The 18517-nt window shown below is 30.8% G+C and overlaps 1 protein-coding gene across 1 annotated transcript in view; it reads right to left on the bottom strand.

The window, feature by feature from the left end:
- The window catches only part of MICAL-like (protein), a 286832-nt gene that overhangs the window by 27559 nt on the left and 240756 nt on the right, over positions 1 to 18517 (bottom strand). The window contains exon 6 of the mRNA XM_072523085.1: positions 1730 to 3930. Coding sequence (XP_072379186.1) covers positions 1730 to 3930 — 2201 coding nt within the window. The remainder of the gene's footprint in view (positions 1 to 1729; positions 3931 to 18517) is intronic.

The raw sequence follows: 18517 nt of genomic DNA on the forward strand, positions 1-18517 counted from the left end.
CTAAGCACCTGTGTTTGTTCAAATACAATTCGATGGTTGTCTTCTGTAATGGTATATTCTGCAATGGCTCATTGTGCGCAGTGATTTTTTTGTGTTTAATCAAACACATTTAGTTTAATCAATCTATTTTTTAATACTTATATAAAACTTTTTTACACTTTAACTTGTCTAGATAATCAAAACTGAAGATCAAAAGTTGTTTAATTTAAACACGTTTAAAAAAAGTTCTATAAGATGTACACCGTTCCTAATTCCATTCCTGCAAGTACTTATTGTTTTTATTGTACTTAATAACCGTTATTTGCTTTTATCTATCTATACCTACCTGTTTCCCGTGGTGTATTATTAAAAGAACGCGAGACGGTGGATATTTTTCATAAGAAGAAGCTTTCTCAGTAATATCTGTAATGAGAAACGCGTACTCCGTGGAGAATTGTGGTACGGTTAAGTGGAGAAGCATATTTATTTGCTGATTTTGTTTTAGTAAATAAATAAAAAGTAGCATAGAAAATTGTTGGGTAAGAAGAAAATAATCGAAAGTATACCACACATGGAATTAAGTGTTTAAAATTGTTAGAATAGTCGATTAATGTTTATTCTATTAAACAATTTAGCGATTAGTGTCATCAAAATGTCAACGGTACAATGGATCCTAATGTAGAAAAGATGAGCCACACAAATCATACAGAAGATAAAGTAAGTTAAGGATGCTCAGTAACTCAAGCATACGCATCATTGCAAATTCTTGAGCCCACCCCAAGAGTAGCTAATAAATTATTATTTTTGTCTCTTGATTTGGTAATATTTTAGAATGTTTTAAAACGTATTAACAATAATTGGTTGAATAGAAGCGGAGATAATTGAAATTTTTAAGCGCAACGCAATTTTTAACGCATAAAATTAATTTCGATTCAGCCGCAACATCCGTTCTCAATTGACGTTAATTGGCGGAAGTCAATTTTTTGACAGACGGACTTCTTTTGATTGACATTTTAACCAACTTTTAGTGCTAAGGTAAATCTGTAGCCAATTAGTGCTTTCTATAGTAAGGGTTTTTATTTAAAAATCTGATCTTAGAAACCTCTACTTTTATTGTAAATCGCAGTCAGCTTTGACCGATCCTAACTCCGAAACTAATAAACAGATCAATTTATTTTTTCTTTCTTTTGAAGCGTCTTTCGAAGAACTTTCAAATTTGTTTTGAAAATTAAAATCGATTAACAATTGATGAAGTTATTCAAATTGTTTATAAGCACATAATTTAAACAATTTTTTAAAAAATTTAACATGTTCTTCTAATAGACGGATTTTAGTTTTTCAAAACCAATAGTTCCAGAGATATAAGCAAAAATAGAAAAAAAACATCGAATTTTTTGAATTTTGTTTAATAAAAGGTGGGCTTAACCTTTTACGTTAAGGTACTTTTACTACCTACGCTTAACGTTTTACAACTCATGCATAGTAAAATTATCATCTGTAGTGATATTTTGTAGCGATTTATGCAAAAATCTATGTTGTGTCCAAATGTTGGATTACTGAAGGCTGAAGAAGAAGAAAAAGAATGCAAAAATCTGTGATTATATACTTCACACCCAAAAATCGTTATTTTAAACACATACCGTCTGGGCTACAGGGAAAAAGAAGAATTTAGATAGAAAGTTTTCAGTTTTTATAAAACAAAAGTAAACAACAAAATATCTGTAATAAAAAAAACTATGAAACTATTTACCTTGGTTGCCTGTGTGCAGGAACGGGTCGAATAGCAACTTCTTCGTTTTCATTATCATCATCACTGGAAAATGGGTTGAAGCTTATCTTAGGAACGCTAATTTTCTTTCTTCTTCTAGCAGGAACAGGTTTTCCATTATCATCCTCTTCAAATGGATTAACACTAATTCGCACTACATCAACTTCTTTCATGGTAGACTCCATCTCTTTTCTCATATCAGAGGCATCTAGGACTTTCTTCTTAAATCTAGGACTTGGTATGGGTCTTCTAGACATGGAAACTTCTTCCTCTTCATCTTCACTTCCGAATGGATTTAGGGAATCATTGATAGCAGGTGATTCATCATCGAATGGATTAAGGTCATCAGGATAACTTTCCATTTTAAGAAGAGTATTTTTGGATTTCGAGTTAACATTTTCGACTTCACTTGTTTTTAGGCTTGCATCACTGGAATTATTTACGTTATAGTTAACAGTCTCAACTATTTCGTTTGAAGAATTTATGTCATTTAATTTAATTTCTGTGTTAATTGCTTGTGCTATTTCCTGTGATTTATTTTCTTTAACGTTATCGTTTACAGCTTCGACAATTCCATTATTTTTTTCATTTATAGAATCATCTTTAGTTTCTGCTGAATTACTATGGATTTCAATAGATACGAACTGATCTAAATTTGAAGTATCACTAGTAGAGATTGCATCGTCAATACTCTCCACGGTTAAACTATGTAATTTGAAGGAATCGTCAGTAGTAGTATCTAAATTAAATTTGCTAGACTCAACTTCTGTTTTATATTCTACAGGGCTGTCTTCTAAAGATTTCATAATTTCAATACTTTCGTTGATCGCTTTCAATGATTCATCAATTATTTCGCTAGAGATAATTTCAGACGATTTGTATTTATCTGAACTATCATCCAGTGTTATTATACTAGAAGTGACTGCTTCGTTTGACTTGTCTTCATCTAAAGAAGGTCCAGTTGTATCCTTAATCGATGTAACACTAGAGTTAATTTCTATAATTGACTTACTGTCTGCTAAAGAACCAGTTGTATTCCTACTATATATTGCATCAGAGCTGATTTCTGTAACGGATTTATTCTGGTCCGATGACGAATTTATTGATACGATGCTTACATCTTTATTTTCATCTACAGTATCTTCTTCCACGGATTTCCTAGTTACGGAATGAGCTATCACATCATGTTTCTGGTTATTAAATAATTTATTTTTGTTTAGTTCCATATTTATTGAGCTAATAATTTCTTTTTTGGGGGAATACCTTGCACTTACAGGTTGCCACATGTTAGTCTTTTTCGGTGTATGTGAGCTGTGCGGGGTATCTTCATTAATATCACTACTATCTATACTCTTATTAATACTACTTGGAATGGATGTAAAAGTTGATAGAGGCACTGTTTTTCTATTTACATCAGCCTTAATATCAGTAACGTTATTTTCAAACAATCGTCTACGAGTCTTAACTATAAAAGACTCCTCAAAAGATTCATCTTTGGTAACAACATTTTGAGATTCTTGATCAAAACTTAAAGTATCTTTTAAGCCACTATGTACAATGTCTTTTTTAGGAAAACCACTGTCATCTTGTGTGCTATTGACAGAATCGACTTTACTATTTTTAGTACTGTTTATTGTGTCTATTTGTGCACTAATTACCGAATCACTGATTTCTTTAACGGGCGGCGGCAAACTTTTGGGTAAATCAGGAGGTTCTTCTTCTTTATCGTCTGTACCGGAATCGCTAGATTCGCTAGACTTAATCTGACTCCGAAAGAAATCTGATCTTACTGAGTTATACTCTTTACCTAGCGTCTGTATTTTTTCTATGTCAGCGTTTTCTAATGCAGTTTCAAATACCGCACTAAATTCATCAGGTCCATCAGTAAAAGTCTTTAGACTAGCCGTCTTTTCTTCATCGCTCATCGATCGCTGAAGGACAGCTTTTTGTGCAGACGTCTTGGTGGCGAGTTTTTCCTCATCAGGACAGATTTCGCAACAGAATTCAGAGTTTTCAGTTTCGTAATAGTTGGCTAGGGTTAATTGACTATTACAACGTGCACAACGGAAACAAGTACGATGAAACAGTGATTTTCCTACGTTTAGGCGCTCAGCTATGAATACTGGTAGATCGCACTTTGCGCAAGGCTCTCTGCGCAGTTTGCCTGCGACGGTGAGAGCCACCTGAAACATTAAAAAGATATTATATAACATAAAATTATACGAATTTTTGATATACTACAGCATGAAAGCAAGTGTGTGTAGTATTACTATGTTAAATTATACAAAGTGATTCGCTTATACATATGTTTAGATACTTAAAGTAAATATAGGACAAACCACAACAAATAAAGCAGACTCTATAGGCCAATTAAGTTAGTTTTTTTATTCGACACAACTGTATAGACGGGTTTCACAGTTAAAATATGTAGTATGAGATATTACAAAAACACTGGCATCTAATTGATTATTTTGCACATAACTTAAATAATTGTCTATTTAAAAAAAAAAGATACATAAAATGAGGTATGCTAAATTAAAATCAGTTATTAAACAAAAAAGTTATTGCAAAATGAACAAAAAATCGCTGTTTTTGAATATTGTTACGAACTATTTTATAGTTTATTGAAATTTGTTTAAATGTACCGGAACTTGAGGGTATTATCGTGTTTGAATGGACTACCTAAATTTGAAGTCACAATGCGTGGAGGTTATAAAAACCTTCTTAAACATTTCTAATTTGTGTGTATTTATCCCATAAGAAGTTAGAAATATTGTTTATTTAAACTGTTTGAAGAATAAATAAGGAAATTGATTATAAAAATTCGTTCTGTGCGATTGGCATTATTTGTTATTCGAAAATTTGTGAAGTAAGAATATCAAAGTATTAAGATATTTACTATGAATGTTTATATTTTAAGGTTATGTTATTCTTTGATTAAACTTATTATTTTTTACTGTACTTCAAGGTATTAAGTTGTTGTTATTGTCAGGGTTATTTAAAAAAAAATCAGTGAATTTATTTACGAAGTATTTTAATTAATGGTTTATTCTTTTTTCGTTGCCAGTAATTTTATCCTGTAAAAGACCAAAGGTATTCGTTTTCTCGTAGTTTAGGTTGTAATATTACTTTATGTGGAAACCTTTATACCAAAATGACATAATGAGTGTTTAAAAAAGTGTTTTTTAAAAGTTGTGATAGTTTTTGAGTTTATTTATTAGATGTGTGCATATAATGGCTAGTAAACATGCGTTGAAGATATCCAGTATTATTGAATTTTTCAGTAATGGAAGTAATGGAAAAAATGGAATCACTCGATGAATTGTAGTTTATGATTAGTAATTTTATGTTGTGTTACTTTGAATTAAAACAAATAATGCAAACATATTGTTTATTATTGATCTTCCAAAAAATAATTGTTTTATGCAAATTGGCAATGTGTTGTAAAGTTTGCCTACTTCTGTCTGGCACGGGGAATGCAACAAACATTGTAAATGGCATGTTATACGCAATGTAGACCTCTATGAATTTGCCGGTGGTCGTCTCAGCCGCTTTTCAAACGTTCGAAGTCGTGTGTAGTGGTCGTCTCAGACGTGTGTATACACTTCAAAGTGCAGTCAGTGAATGTAAGTGAATATTTTACAAATCGATACTTCACCAGGGAAGACGGCCCAGTTAATTGCAATATTACGAGATGGTTATAGTCAAAAGACTGTCGTCGGTTGCTTACTTTATAACTCAGTCTATAGTATCAAGGGCTTAGCGTCGATACCAGAAGACCAGTAGCTACAGTAGACGACCAGGTTCGGGTCAGCCACGTGTAATGACAGAGAGTGCCTAGCGGAATCGGTATACAGCAGAGTTTTATTCTCAAATAAAGAGTCGAATGTGCTTGTATAACAATGACAAAAGACGACGCGTCTATCGGAGACCCGACGAACGATTTGACAAGTGCGACAGTGTCGAAACAGTGAGTTCTGGAGGTTGTTCGAGTATGCTTTGGGGTATTACATCTTTAGAAGGAAAAACAGAGCTTGTGTTCGTGCCCAGTGGTGGTTGCGGAGGGAGTTTGATAGCGCATCGTTACATTACGGATATTCTCCAAGACCATGTTATTTCTTACGTCGGCTATATAAGCGATGGCTTCTTGCTAATGCATGAAAACGCTCGATGTCACACAACGCGGATTACGAAAGATTACCTGACAACAGCAATATAACAACAATGGACTGACGTACATTGAGTCAATATAAATCCCATCGAGCACCAATGGGATGAACTTAAACGAAGGGTTCGGCTCCGTGATCCAGCACCAGCGACAATGGCGGAGCTAAAAACCGCATTAGATGAAGAGTGGAAAGCGATTCCTCATAAATCAACCAGAAATGTAATAAGGACCTTAAGAGATCGCATGGAAAGTGTAATATAACTCACGAGAAGGAAATTATCAGTATTAATTTTGATTTTTTATGTTAATTTACTTTTATATTCGTTGCATAATGACTTTCATTCATAACATATTTTTTCACATACAATATTAAATTTTCTTTGTTATGTTATTTACTTACTAACTTTATAAATATTGGTGTCATTGCAATAAAAATTACTTCTGTTCAAAATATGTTACTTTTAGCATACAGCATAGTCAAAAAATATAACTTTTACTTATACTATAAAATTTTACTTTTGAGTCGATTTTTTGACTCGCAAGTGTATTTATTAACTATTTAAACTACGAGAATACGAATATACCAATTTAGTCTTTTAGGAAATAAAACCACTAACCAAATCATGAATGTGTTGCTTGTGTAAGTCTTGTAAAGTACTTGTACTATTTTCATTCATTGTCATATAACTGTCCTCTTTCCATAAAAATTTTTTCAATAATTTAACACACATTTCAAAATATATCTCTTCAATAAATATAAATAACTTTAATAATTTAAATAATATAAAACATCACATTTTCTTTCAACAAACAATAACATATACCTTACTCCTATATCATCTGTTAACATCCTTCCCCTTAAGAAAGTTTCTCCTAAGTTGTTAGACAGTTACAACATTGACCGAAGATCACTCATTATCAGTAATAAGGGATAGTTTGAACTATGAATCACCAATCACTATATAATAACTATTGTGCCGGAATGTAAGTAGTATTTTGTTTATTTCTAATTTATTACAATTCAACAGATTTTTTTCTCTTACCAATTTGTGGGTTGTTACTCTGTCTGCTAATGCAATTTATGCATATTAATTAACACAGACATGTAATATTGGCATAATTACTAAAACCTTTTTTAATCTATAACTTTTTTGATCTTTATCCTTATAAGACAGCACCCTAATATGGGCTTTTTATAATTTCAGCATTTAATTTACTTTGTACCACTGACCTGATGATGCTTTGCAAATTTTAGAAAGCGAAACCGGTCGTCTTAGGTAGTAAAATTAAACTGATTGTGAGTAAGTCTAATTTATTTCTTTTTTACCTCTTTTTAAAATCACTAGCACTTAAAAAGAATAAAAATGATTCTAAATATTTTTTAACTTGGTAAATAAATGTAATGGTTCAATTATCAATTAATTTTGAAATATCCCAGATAAAACCAACAACAAAATACCATGAAATAAAGTAAAAAATATTTAAAGTTTTAATCAACCAATAAAATAACCTTAAAATATGAACATTCATATCTTAATACTTTGATATTCTTACCCCACAAATTCACGAATAACGAATAATACCAATCGCACAGAATAAATGTTCATAACCAAAAGTCTTTATTTATTCTTTCAACAATTAAAAAAACCAATATTCCCAACCTCTTATTCGACAAATACACACAAATTATAAATGTTTGGAAAGGTTTTTAAAACCCCCGCCCATTGTGACGTCAGAGCTTAGGTAGTCCATTGTGTGCAAAAAATGGGCCAGATCGGATGAATAGTTTTTGCGAAATTTAATTTGTTTATAAGATTTTTTGAAAAATGAGATAATTTCTGGGACTGGTCCGGACAATTTGACTAAGTGAATCTCAATAATCCGCGGGGATTACTTTTTTCGTTAAGACGTATACTAATCACCTATGGAAAAACGTTTAAAAAATTACAATTATATACACAAAATTATTTAATAATAAATAGCACTTTTTAAGCTTATAAACATTTAAAAAAACTCCGTAGAATTTAGTTAAAATTAAATGGCAAAAAATATTCGGAAAGCTGATTAAAAAACAAGAGGTCTTACTACCTTTAGAAGCCAAGATAACCCCCCTTTTTTTTAATCACTGTTACGTTAATTAACAGCATTAAGGGCTAAAATTAACCAATCTTTTATGAGAAAAGTCAAAGTTTTTAACAAAAGAAAGTAAACATTTAAAGTAGTTAAAACTACCTAATTAGGTGTAACAACCTTTGTATTACATGACCATCATGGTTAATTTTAATATTATGACAGATGAAGGGAACACATATCTTCCCTCCTCGAAAGGAGGACGAATTTGTCCAACTAAGAGAACTAGAGTTGGTTGGTTATTTAAAAAAAGAAAGAAAAAATTTAGTCCAGTAGAACACGAAAAGTTATTTATTTTTCGTGCGCTCTATTTTGAAACCGTATTGGATTTTTTGGAGAGTGCGGCTGGCCCTTCATTCGGCTATTCTCACTCCATTTACTCTAGTCTCAAAGTACTCTTTGTTTAGAACACTGCTTTTTAAAGAATTTTCAATAATTTTGTTAAAAACTTTTACTTTTCTCATAAAAGATTGGTTAATTTCAGCCCTTAATGTTGTTAATTATTGTAACAGTGATGTAAAAAAAATGGCTATCTTGGCTCCTAAGGGTCGTAGAACCTCTTTTTTTTTTAATATGTTTTTTAACCAGCTTTCCGAATATTTTTTGCCATTTATTTGAACTAAATTCTATGAAGTTATTATAAATGTTTATAAGCTTAAAAGTGATATTTATTATTAAATCATTTTTGAAGATAATTGTAATTTTTTTATCCAGATAATTGTAATTATCTGGAACAGTCTTATTCCTATTCAGGTACATATATAAAATGTTTATAAATAATAAAAGGGTTATTACCAATATTCAAAAACAGATATTATTTTTTTGTTTTTTTTTGTTTATTAACCGATTTTAATTTAGCATACCTCGTTTTGTGTATCTTTTTTTTCCTGAAAAAGTTGTCTGGTAATGTCAAATCTCTAAATAGACAAGTTTTTAAGTTATGAGCAAAATATTGAGTTTGGCGTTTTGATTGTTTATTTAAAAATAGTTTCACTTAAAAATTGATAAATCTCTAGATGATAGTATTTTTGTAATATTTCATACTACACATTTCAACTGTCAAACCCGTGTATACATACATATGTGACGAAAAAGGCTTATTTTTTACTAACTTGATTGGCCTTATAAATGAATCAATAAAAATAATAAAATTAGATATCACAAGACTTGAGAACAAGAATGTAACCAAGCACCAGAGAATCGGTTGTCATCTACTAAATCTACTAAAGGGATGTTTTTTAGAGGTATAGAACTTTGAAATGAAATAAATCAAAGATAATTTTTATAAATTGACATGAAATTGAATTTATTCTATAGATAATCTTTTGGCATTATAATTTAAATATGATTTTTGGCATATGATCGTCACGGCTGGCTCTGACGTAGTCTAATCTGGAGGTCTAATTTTCGATCACTTTTTCCAATATTTGTCAATAACGTGGCGAATGTTGTCTTCCAAGTGGTCAATCGTTTTATGCTTATCGACGTAGACTAGCACCTTCACATATCACCACATAAAATAGTCTAGCCGTGTTAAATCACACGATTTTGGAGGCCAATTCACGGTCTTAAACATGAAACTATGCGGTTACCAAATGTTTCCTTCAATAAATTAAATGTGGCAAGAGCGTTGTGACATGTTGTTGAAATGACAGCTCCTGTACATAATGGTTGTTCAATTCCATCCATCCAATGGTACTACAGCACAAATCGGGCCTTGGCCTCCTTCAACAGGCTTCTCCAATAATTTTGATTACCGCTGTTCTTTTCCATGAACGCGTTTCCAGGCAGTTCCTGGCATCCTCATCGACTTCGTCTTCCCATCTCTTTTTAGGTCTTCCAACAGGTCTTTTTCCTGCATTCTTGTATTTAGTAATTTTCTGGGGATTCTATTCTCATGAATGCGGACCACGTGCCCTGTCCACCGTAATATCTGCAGTTTAGTGTATTGTGCTAGAGTTGGTTCGCTATATTGCTCGTATATTTCTCTATTATACCTAATTCGCCAGTTGTTGTTTTCACTTATTGGGCCCAGTATCCCACGTAATATTTTTCTTTCAAACACATCTAATGCATTGGCAGATTTCTGTGTCACCACTCATGTTTCATAACCATAACTTACTATGGGCCTGATTATTGTTTTATAGACCCGGAGTTTTGTTTTCCGGTGTACGTCTCGCGATTTGAATATATGACCCATCGCGAAATAGGCTTTATTTGCCAGCATAAGCCTTCTATTTATTCCCGGTTCTTCTTCATTGCTTGCAACCAGATCCACTCCTAGGTATGTGAATCTATTAACATGTTCTATATCGTCAATAAAGTGTTGTTGCGCCGGTCTATTTGATCTGGTTTGTATGAGTAGTTTTGTTTTATTTGTATTTATTGCTAGCCCTACTGCTTATGTACTCTGTTTCAACTCAACGTAGGTTTCTTCCGCTGCATTCACTGTTCTGCTCATTATGTTTATATCATCTGCTTCTTCTTCTTAACATGCCATACACCAAAGTGCGTAGGCGACTATCTCATTACTAGAATTCTGTTCTTGGCGGCGTGACACAGCTCGCCTGTATTGTGTATTCCTGTCCATTCTTTAATATTCCTTAACCAGGATAATTGTTTGCAGCCGGCTCCTCTCCTACCTTCGGTCTTCCCTTGTAGGATTAACTGTGGTATTTCATATTTTGCTCCTCTCAATATGTTCCCAAGGTAAGCAATCTTGCGTTTTTTAATTAATTTAAAGAGTTCTCTTTCCACGCCGGCTCTCTTAAGGACGTCATCGTTTCGAACTCTATCCACCCAAGGTATGCGCATCATTCTTCTTAATGACCACATTTCAAATGATTCAAGTTTGTTGATAGATGTTTTTTTCAAAGTCCACGTTTCCATGCCATAAAGCAAGATGTACCATATGTAGCACTTGACCATGCTAATGACTATATATTTCGTTTTCAAAATGTTGATTTTGAGGCCATATTTTTTACCTATGCTATTCACCCTATCAAGTAATAACTGCTGATCTCATCTGCGTATGCTGCTAATTGGGTAGATTTGTTTGTAAGTATGCTATTTCCGCTCACCGTCAACCGTCTAATTACATATTCAAGAACAAGATTAAAGAGCGTTGGGGCCAGTCCGTCGCCTTGTTTCAGTCCTTGCCGTTATCGTAAACGCATCAGTGATCTGTCCCTGAATACATACCTGTGCTTCTGTTTCTGTCACTGTCATTGGCACTAGTCGTATTAATTTTGATGGTATGCCAAATTCTTCCAATATATTAGGTAGAATTGTTCTATCTATTGAATCATAGGCTTGTTTAAAATCTACAAAGAGATTGTAAACGTCCGTGTCATATTCCCATGGTTTGGCTAGTATTTGTTTAACTGTAAATAGTTGGTCAATCGTAGATCTATTTTGCCTAAACACTGCTTGATATTCCCCGATGATATTACAGTGAAGAAAGAATATAATTAGTTAAGCTATACAATGTAAATAATTAGTGTGCTAAGGCTACGGCAAGGATCTTTAATACGAACCACCCAGAAAAAAACGTAAGTCACCAATGCGTTAAACATTTAACTGATAAGTTTGAAGCTACAGGTGACTTTAACAACACAAAGCACGAAGTAGACCGTCTTCGAGTGCGAAATGAAGCAATTGAAGTGGCGGTATTGGGTTATTTACAAATGGATAATCGACAGTCTATCAGACAACTATCTCGTGCATCTGGTGTATCAGCATCTAGTGTTTATCGAATTATAAAATCCAATAAATTTCACCCTTATAAAATACGATTACTTCATCAAATAAACGAAGATGATCCTGATCGTCGGCTTCAATTTTTTGAAGAATTTAGTGAAATCATAAATAACAACCAATATCGATTGTACAATACGAGATTTTCCGACGAGTGTACTTTTATGTTAAATAGTGAAGTAAATAGACATACCTAATTGTCATTATTGGAGTAACATTAATCCTCATTTATCCATGGAGACACGAAAGCAAACACCTCAGAAATTAAATGTATGGGTTGGCAATTCTGGGAATCACGTTATTGGACCATTATTTCTTGAAGATAATCTCAACGGAACAACTTATTTAAATTTGCTAGAAGATGTTATTGATCCGCTCATCACTGACACATTGGAATCTGATTATATTCTTTTAGAGGATGAACTGACTACTCAACAGGACGGGGCACCCCCACAATATGATATATGCATAAGACCATTTTTGAATCAACGTTTTCCAGGGAGTTGGATTAACAGAAGGGGTCCAATAGAGTGGCTGGCCAGATCATCGTATCTTTTGCCTTTGGATTTTTTTTGTGGGGATACCTAAAATCAAAAATATATGCCACTCCGCCTGCAGATCTTGCTGAGTTGCGACAAAGAATTGTGACAGAATGCCGATTGTTGACACCGGAGGTTTTTGCAAATGTACGAAGAGGCTTTGAAAATATACCGTATTATTGTATGGAGGTCACAGGAGGTCATTTCGAACATTTAATTAGTTAATTTGATGAAATTTTATGTTTTTTGTGATTATTGTGTTCAACCAATAAATTAGTTAAATGCAAAATTATCTTCAAAGTTATTCCGAAAATTACAATAAAATAGAGTGTCGTGTAGAGAAGTATAAAGGTTGGATAAAGCCCCACAGTTGGGATGGATTCCACCCACAAAGTGAAAAGAAGAAAAGAACACTTCGGCATAGGGTAGATTTGCTTGTTAAGATATTCCCTACTTACTGATAAAATTTCAAGAAAATAGATGCATGTTGTTGGAATTCGGAGTTAAAACCTCGGTAAACTGAATTAACAATACTACAAAACAATAGTTGTGTTGTTTTGCAATCAACTGTGATGAAGGTAGTTAAGTAAAGAATTGTACAATCTGTGTTTGACTGGTGTAATTATTTTTTTTAATGGCCATATTCACAAACACCATGGTGTTTGTGACGGAATGATCATATTTTTGGTTTTTTCTGTGGGTTAAAGCTATCGTATTTTTTATACGATCGCTCACTCTCTCCCTTTCGCTTCTCGAAATTTCTTTCTGTTTCTTTCTGAAATTTATTTGTACTAATTCAGGTCTTCTGTTTAATGTATTCCCCTTTCTTCCATAAAGCTCAACAATTTCTGGTGTGCTATAATCTACCGAATACTTTCTGATTATCGAAGAAGCAATATTCTATATTGTTAAATAAAACCAACTGCAAAAGGGACGCTTGTACAGATTACGACTCGAAATTTAACTGCGTAGAGAAACGAAAACTACAGAAGTAAGAAAGTTTTTCAATAGTTACAGCAAAAGATACAGAAACAAGGTTATTAAGAAATTAAAACTAAATAAAAATAAATAATTTATACATTTTTTTACCTTTAACAAAAAATTTCTGGTTTGTATTGCCCGATTATGTCCAAACTTTCCTCCTATGAAAAAAATAAACAGTGTGGGTTACATCAAAAGCTGAAGCTCGTTATGACGCATTTTTGTGCAATGTTATTGTTTTACTGGTTAATAGAAATAGCTTAATATATCAACTAAACTTTGTATTAAAAGATGTAGACTTTCTGGATACCAGAATCTTAAATTAATTAGTAAAAAATATTTTAATAAATTTTAACTATCTACAATATAAAAATATTCTAAGAAAAACCTACGCATGCTAGAACTACTGAAAAAAAAATTAATTAGATAGATGGTAAAGGTAGTATTAAATTATCTTTTAAAAATTATTATTTAAAAAATCTCGACAAAGAGGTATTAGAATATTTTAAATATAATACGAGTATTAAAACATTCTTAAATAGAATATTAGAATATTCGAAAAAATATTGAGAGCGAGCATTATTTAAGAAAATCACCCACGTTTTCATAATAACTTCTAACAAAGCATATATATTTAAAACATATATTGTAAAGGGTGAAAGAAAAAAACTAGAAATTGTTCTTGCAAAACTTTTGATAACATGATTTAATCGGACTTAAAAATCTCACAGCTATATGTATCTCTCAGGATCTGATATCGTGTAATCAGAATATGATAGTAACCTGGTATTCAAAATTAAAAATAGTTTAAAACACTTAAAGCAAAATAGAATTTATTTTAAGAATTCGAAACGAAAATCAATAAAGGTAAAACTGACGTCATAGAAAGTAAATAAGTAATAAGAACCTTTCAGAAGTTGGTTGGCAAATAAAGAAGATAACAAGAAGGCTTCAAAACTATCAAAACAAAATATGGGAAATATTTTAAAGGAACTAGTTAAGTATAACAGGAAATAACATTAAAAATAAAAAAGAGCGTGGCACTTGGAGAGTGCCGACAGAGGTGAATACTTTTAATAGCGTGTTATTACTATATGAAGGTTAATGAAATTTTATGTCTGCTTATTACTGAATTATTAATATTTTTTTATAATAACACTACACATTTAAGTTAAAAACCTTATTTTTTTTTTAATTTGTTGATGATGATTTTAGTAATTTTCAAAATTTGTTCATCACATACATTTTCATTATTAACTATACAATTTTTTATAATTATTTATAAGTTTTTTATACTGTTTTTTATCATTTTTAATAATTTTCTTTGAGTTTACTTAATTTTATAATTTATATATATTATAATTAATTATATATTTATATTTTTTTTATAATTTTCTATATGGATTTAATAATTTTATTTAATTTTATATAATTTTATATCATTTTACTTAATTTTGCTTAATTTTATTTAATTTAATTTTTTATTAATTAATAATATTTTATAATTTTATTTAATTGTGTTTAATTTTATTTAAGTCCATTTAATTTTTTATAATTTTTTATCATTATCATCATCTGTGACCACTGACAGCCCATGGAGGCCATTGTCGTCCGTTTGGATTTTATAGGCTCATATACTTTTTTATGCCTTTATTAAATTTTATATAATTTTAGTTAATTTTATTAATTTTTTATTTTTATATAATTTTTTATATTTTATAATTTTTTTTATTTTATATAATTTTTTATCATTTTTTATAAATTATGATTTTATTTAGTTTTATATGATTTTTGTTAATTTTATTTAATTATATTTAATTTTATTGAATTTTATTTTATTTAATCTAATTTATTTTATTTTATACAAATATTTTAAAATCAAAATTATCGTTCTCGAATAGTTATAAAAAATATATGATATAAAATTATAATATATTCTTCAGGTATTTCTTTCATTTTGGCGAGTAGGTCTGGAAGATAGAACCCACTGATCGTCGATTATTAGGAATACCTCTTAAAAGATGAAGCGATAGCTGGCAATTTATATCGCAGGAAAGCCTGCTCCAAAAGAGGAACAGATCGTATGTCTCAGTGAATAAAGAAGAAGTAACTTTTATTTTTGCGGATTTAGATTTTCAAGCATTTTTGTAATTATTATTTTTGATATCTTATATTTGTTTTTTTAAAGGTTCTTCTAATTACTTAAAATTGGACAATTCCCAGGAGTTCTATGTATACCAGATTAGTTAAAAAACAACATAGAAGTGAAAAACTTCGGTTGTAAGATGTATATTTAATCAAAAAAATTAAATTAAAAATCCGAAGAGATTATAATAAAGTTCAAAACGTTTTCGGAGTAGTCAGTCCATCTTCAGTGAACCTAAAAGCAAGCCAGTCTCAAGTTAGTTGACAAACTCCAGTTCTACAGTTCGGGTGTAGAAATAAATTTTTTCGAGTATGGACTTATGGTTCCCGGTTAGGAATCGGCATTTTGCCATATGTTTCAATACTTTCATGTATGTTTTCTTCAATGTAAACCCAACCACTATTATTTGGTTTTGCGATTAGTTACGCAAGTACTGCAAAAATAAGTAATCTAAACCATATTTTTGCATTTAACAGTCAAAATTTTACCTAACATTCTTCTTAACTGAGTGGGATTACTTGCTTCTAGGTTCACTGAAGATGGACTGACTACTCCGAAAACGTTTATTGTATATATATTGTTTAAACTTTATTGTAATTCATTTGGATTTTTTAAATTAATTTTTGAATTAAATATACCACGTACAACAGAAGTTTTTTAATTCGATATTCGAGTTCTTCTATTTCTTCGAGAATATAACATCAAATTATTGAACTCGTATATTAAGAAGGAAGTAAAGAAATGACAGAAGGTAGAAATAACCTTAAGAAATGGACTGTAGTTTTACTTCAATAAAGAAACAAACATGTATATATAGATTAAAGAACAAAACGAACAAGAAGAAAATAACAAAAAGAGATAGAAACGTACTTTTATAATCTTCTTTTGTCTCTTACTGAGACGTGTAAAGATAAAGTTATTTAGAAAAAGCCATAATTTCAAGTCTGTCAATTAATATATTATAAAAAAATATATTGGTATCTAATGATCAGTACTGGCAATTTTTTTCTTCAATAAAACTTACATGATAAGGTTTTTATTTATACTTTTTTGAATTAGACAATCTAAAGGTTAGAATGAATAATTTTATGGATTCATGTTTCACCACTGCGGGAATATTGTTTTACTGCACATGAAATATACCCAGTTATTAGTTTGTGTCTCTGAAAATAGTAGTTTCTTCACGAAAAGATAAGCACATACTTTGCATCAAAAACTATATTGGTACCAGATAACCTAGCATGCAATACTATAACAAGGACATTCTAACACGAAGAAAAATAAGTGATAAATTTTGTCACCAATAATTTCGACTTCTACTTTGCAAACATTTTTGCACATAGTAAGTAATTACATTGAACAACTACAATAAATAATAAACTATATAACAATTTTACAATTCTTCGTGTAAAAGCAAGTGTATAACTTAACAATAAATTCTAGAACAAAAAAATTTAACCAATTTAGTGGAACCAGAATGTAGTACAAAAACGCAAATATAGCCGTGATCGGACGTGTGCCATGGTAAATAGTTGCTGTTATTTTTAAATACGTTTACTTGCTATAAATTCATGTTTTTCCGTATTGAACTCTATCGAATCTTGTGCCGCGAATTGAGATACATTTGAACCTTTATTTGGAATATTATTATTTAACTTTAACTTTTAACAGAACATTTTACGATTATTTTAACACGTATTTTACTGCATTGTATAATAATTGTAGTTTTGTTTTACCATTAATTGATATGTGTATCTATATATTTTTTATATTATTTGTCTTATATACAAAATTATCCTATTGCTTTACATCGATCTTTTATGTGGCAATCAGCTGTGACAGACATTGCGACTTTGGTCTTTCCTGCCGTATCATATTCTAGCATACTCCTGTACGCTTGGAAAAACAGAAAGGAAAAAGGAAGGTGAATACTGGACTTTATACAAAGAATTAATTGATGACGATGAAAAATATTATGGATATTTTAGAATGAATAGGATTCAGTTTGAATATATCTAAATTTAATTACACCTTTATATAAAAAACAAAATACTACATTTAACGAAGCCATATATATCAAACCAAAAAGCATTTTTAAAAAAGAAGAGGTATCACTTCCGTGCAAAAGTCCTAATTGTTTATCACTTGTGAGTATGATATAAACACACAATGGGCAATAAGATGGATGTCAACAATGGAATCGGATTCAGAGGATCACTTGCACTTGGTTAAAATTCAACCATATGACATGGTAAATGTACTGAGTTATTGTTGAAAGCCCACAACACGACTTAGATAAACCACAGGCTAGTATCTCAGATTGACCAAACCGTGTTTACGTGGAAACTTCCACGATTTTGAAGAACGCTTTTTAGTACTTTTCCAATGATATATTTTTCTAGAAGATATCCTTAAAATCCTCCGTTAGCACGTTAGCACCGAATATCAAATGCCTTCGGCTATATGTTACAAACTTTTCCAATGCATGTAATCTCTATTACAGCTGTAAATATTCTGAACTTCTGTGAAAGCCATAAATAATTGTGATTTGTACTAAAGAAATAGAAAATCTAAAGAAAATAAAAATTCAATGCAAATGTGCTGCAAATTGCAAATCATTACCACATCTAAATGCGATCAAATAAATTTTATAGATTGGTAAATCTAACTATAAAAGGAAAAATTTAATGAAAACAGTGGGTAGAGATGTAGGTAGTTTTAGTAGCGTAAAAATATGGCACTTGATTTCCGATAAGAGGCATTATACTAGAATAAGCGTTATATTCACATATAAAAATCAAATGGCATTAATTACTAGAAGAATTTGGTATGAGTGGAACAAAAAAAACTTTAAAATTAAAAAAGTTGTTTACAGATTACAACATCCCCAGTCTATCAAACCAATAATTTGAAATAATTAGAAAAAAATTGTGTACAAAACAACTAAATTACTAATAAGATGTAAATCTGATATCAATGGGACAATAAATCCAAACATTTAAGGAAGGAACAGGACAACCAATGAATCAATAAGTAAAATGAGTTGCTAC

This window comes from Diabrotica undecimpunctata, chromosome 2, assembly GCF_040954645.1.
Source record: "Diabrotica undecimpunctata isolate CICGRU chromosome 2, icDiaUnde3, whole genome shotgun sequence".
NCBI classification, from domain to species: Eukaryota; Metazoa; Arthropoda; class Insecta; order Coleoptera; family Chrysomelidae; genus Diabrotica; species Diabrotica undecimpunctata.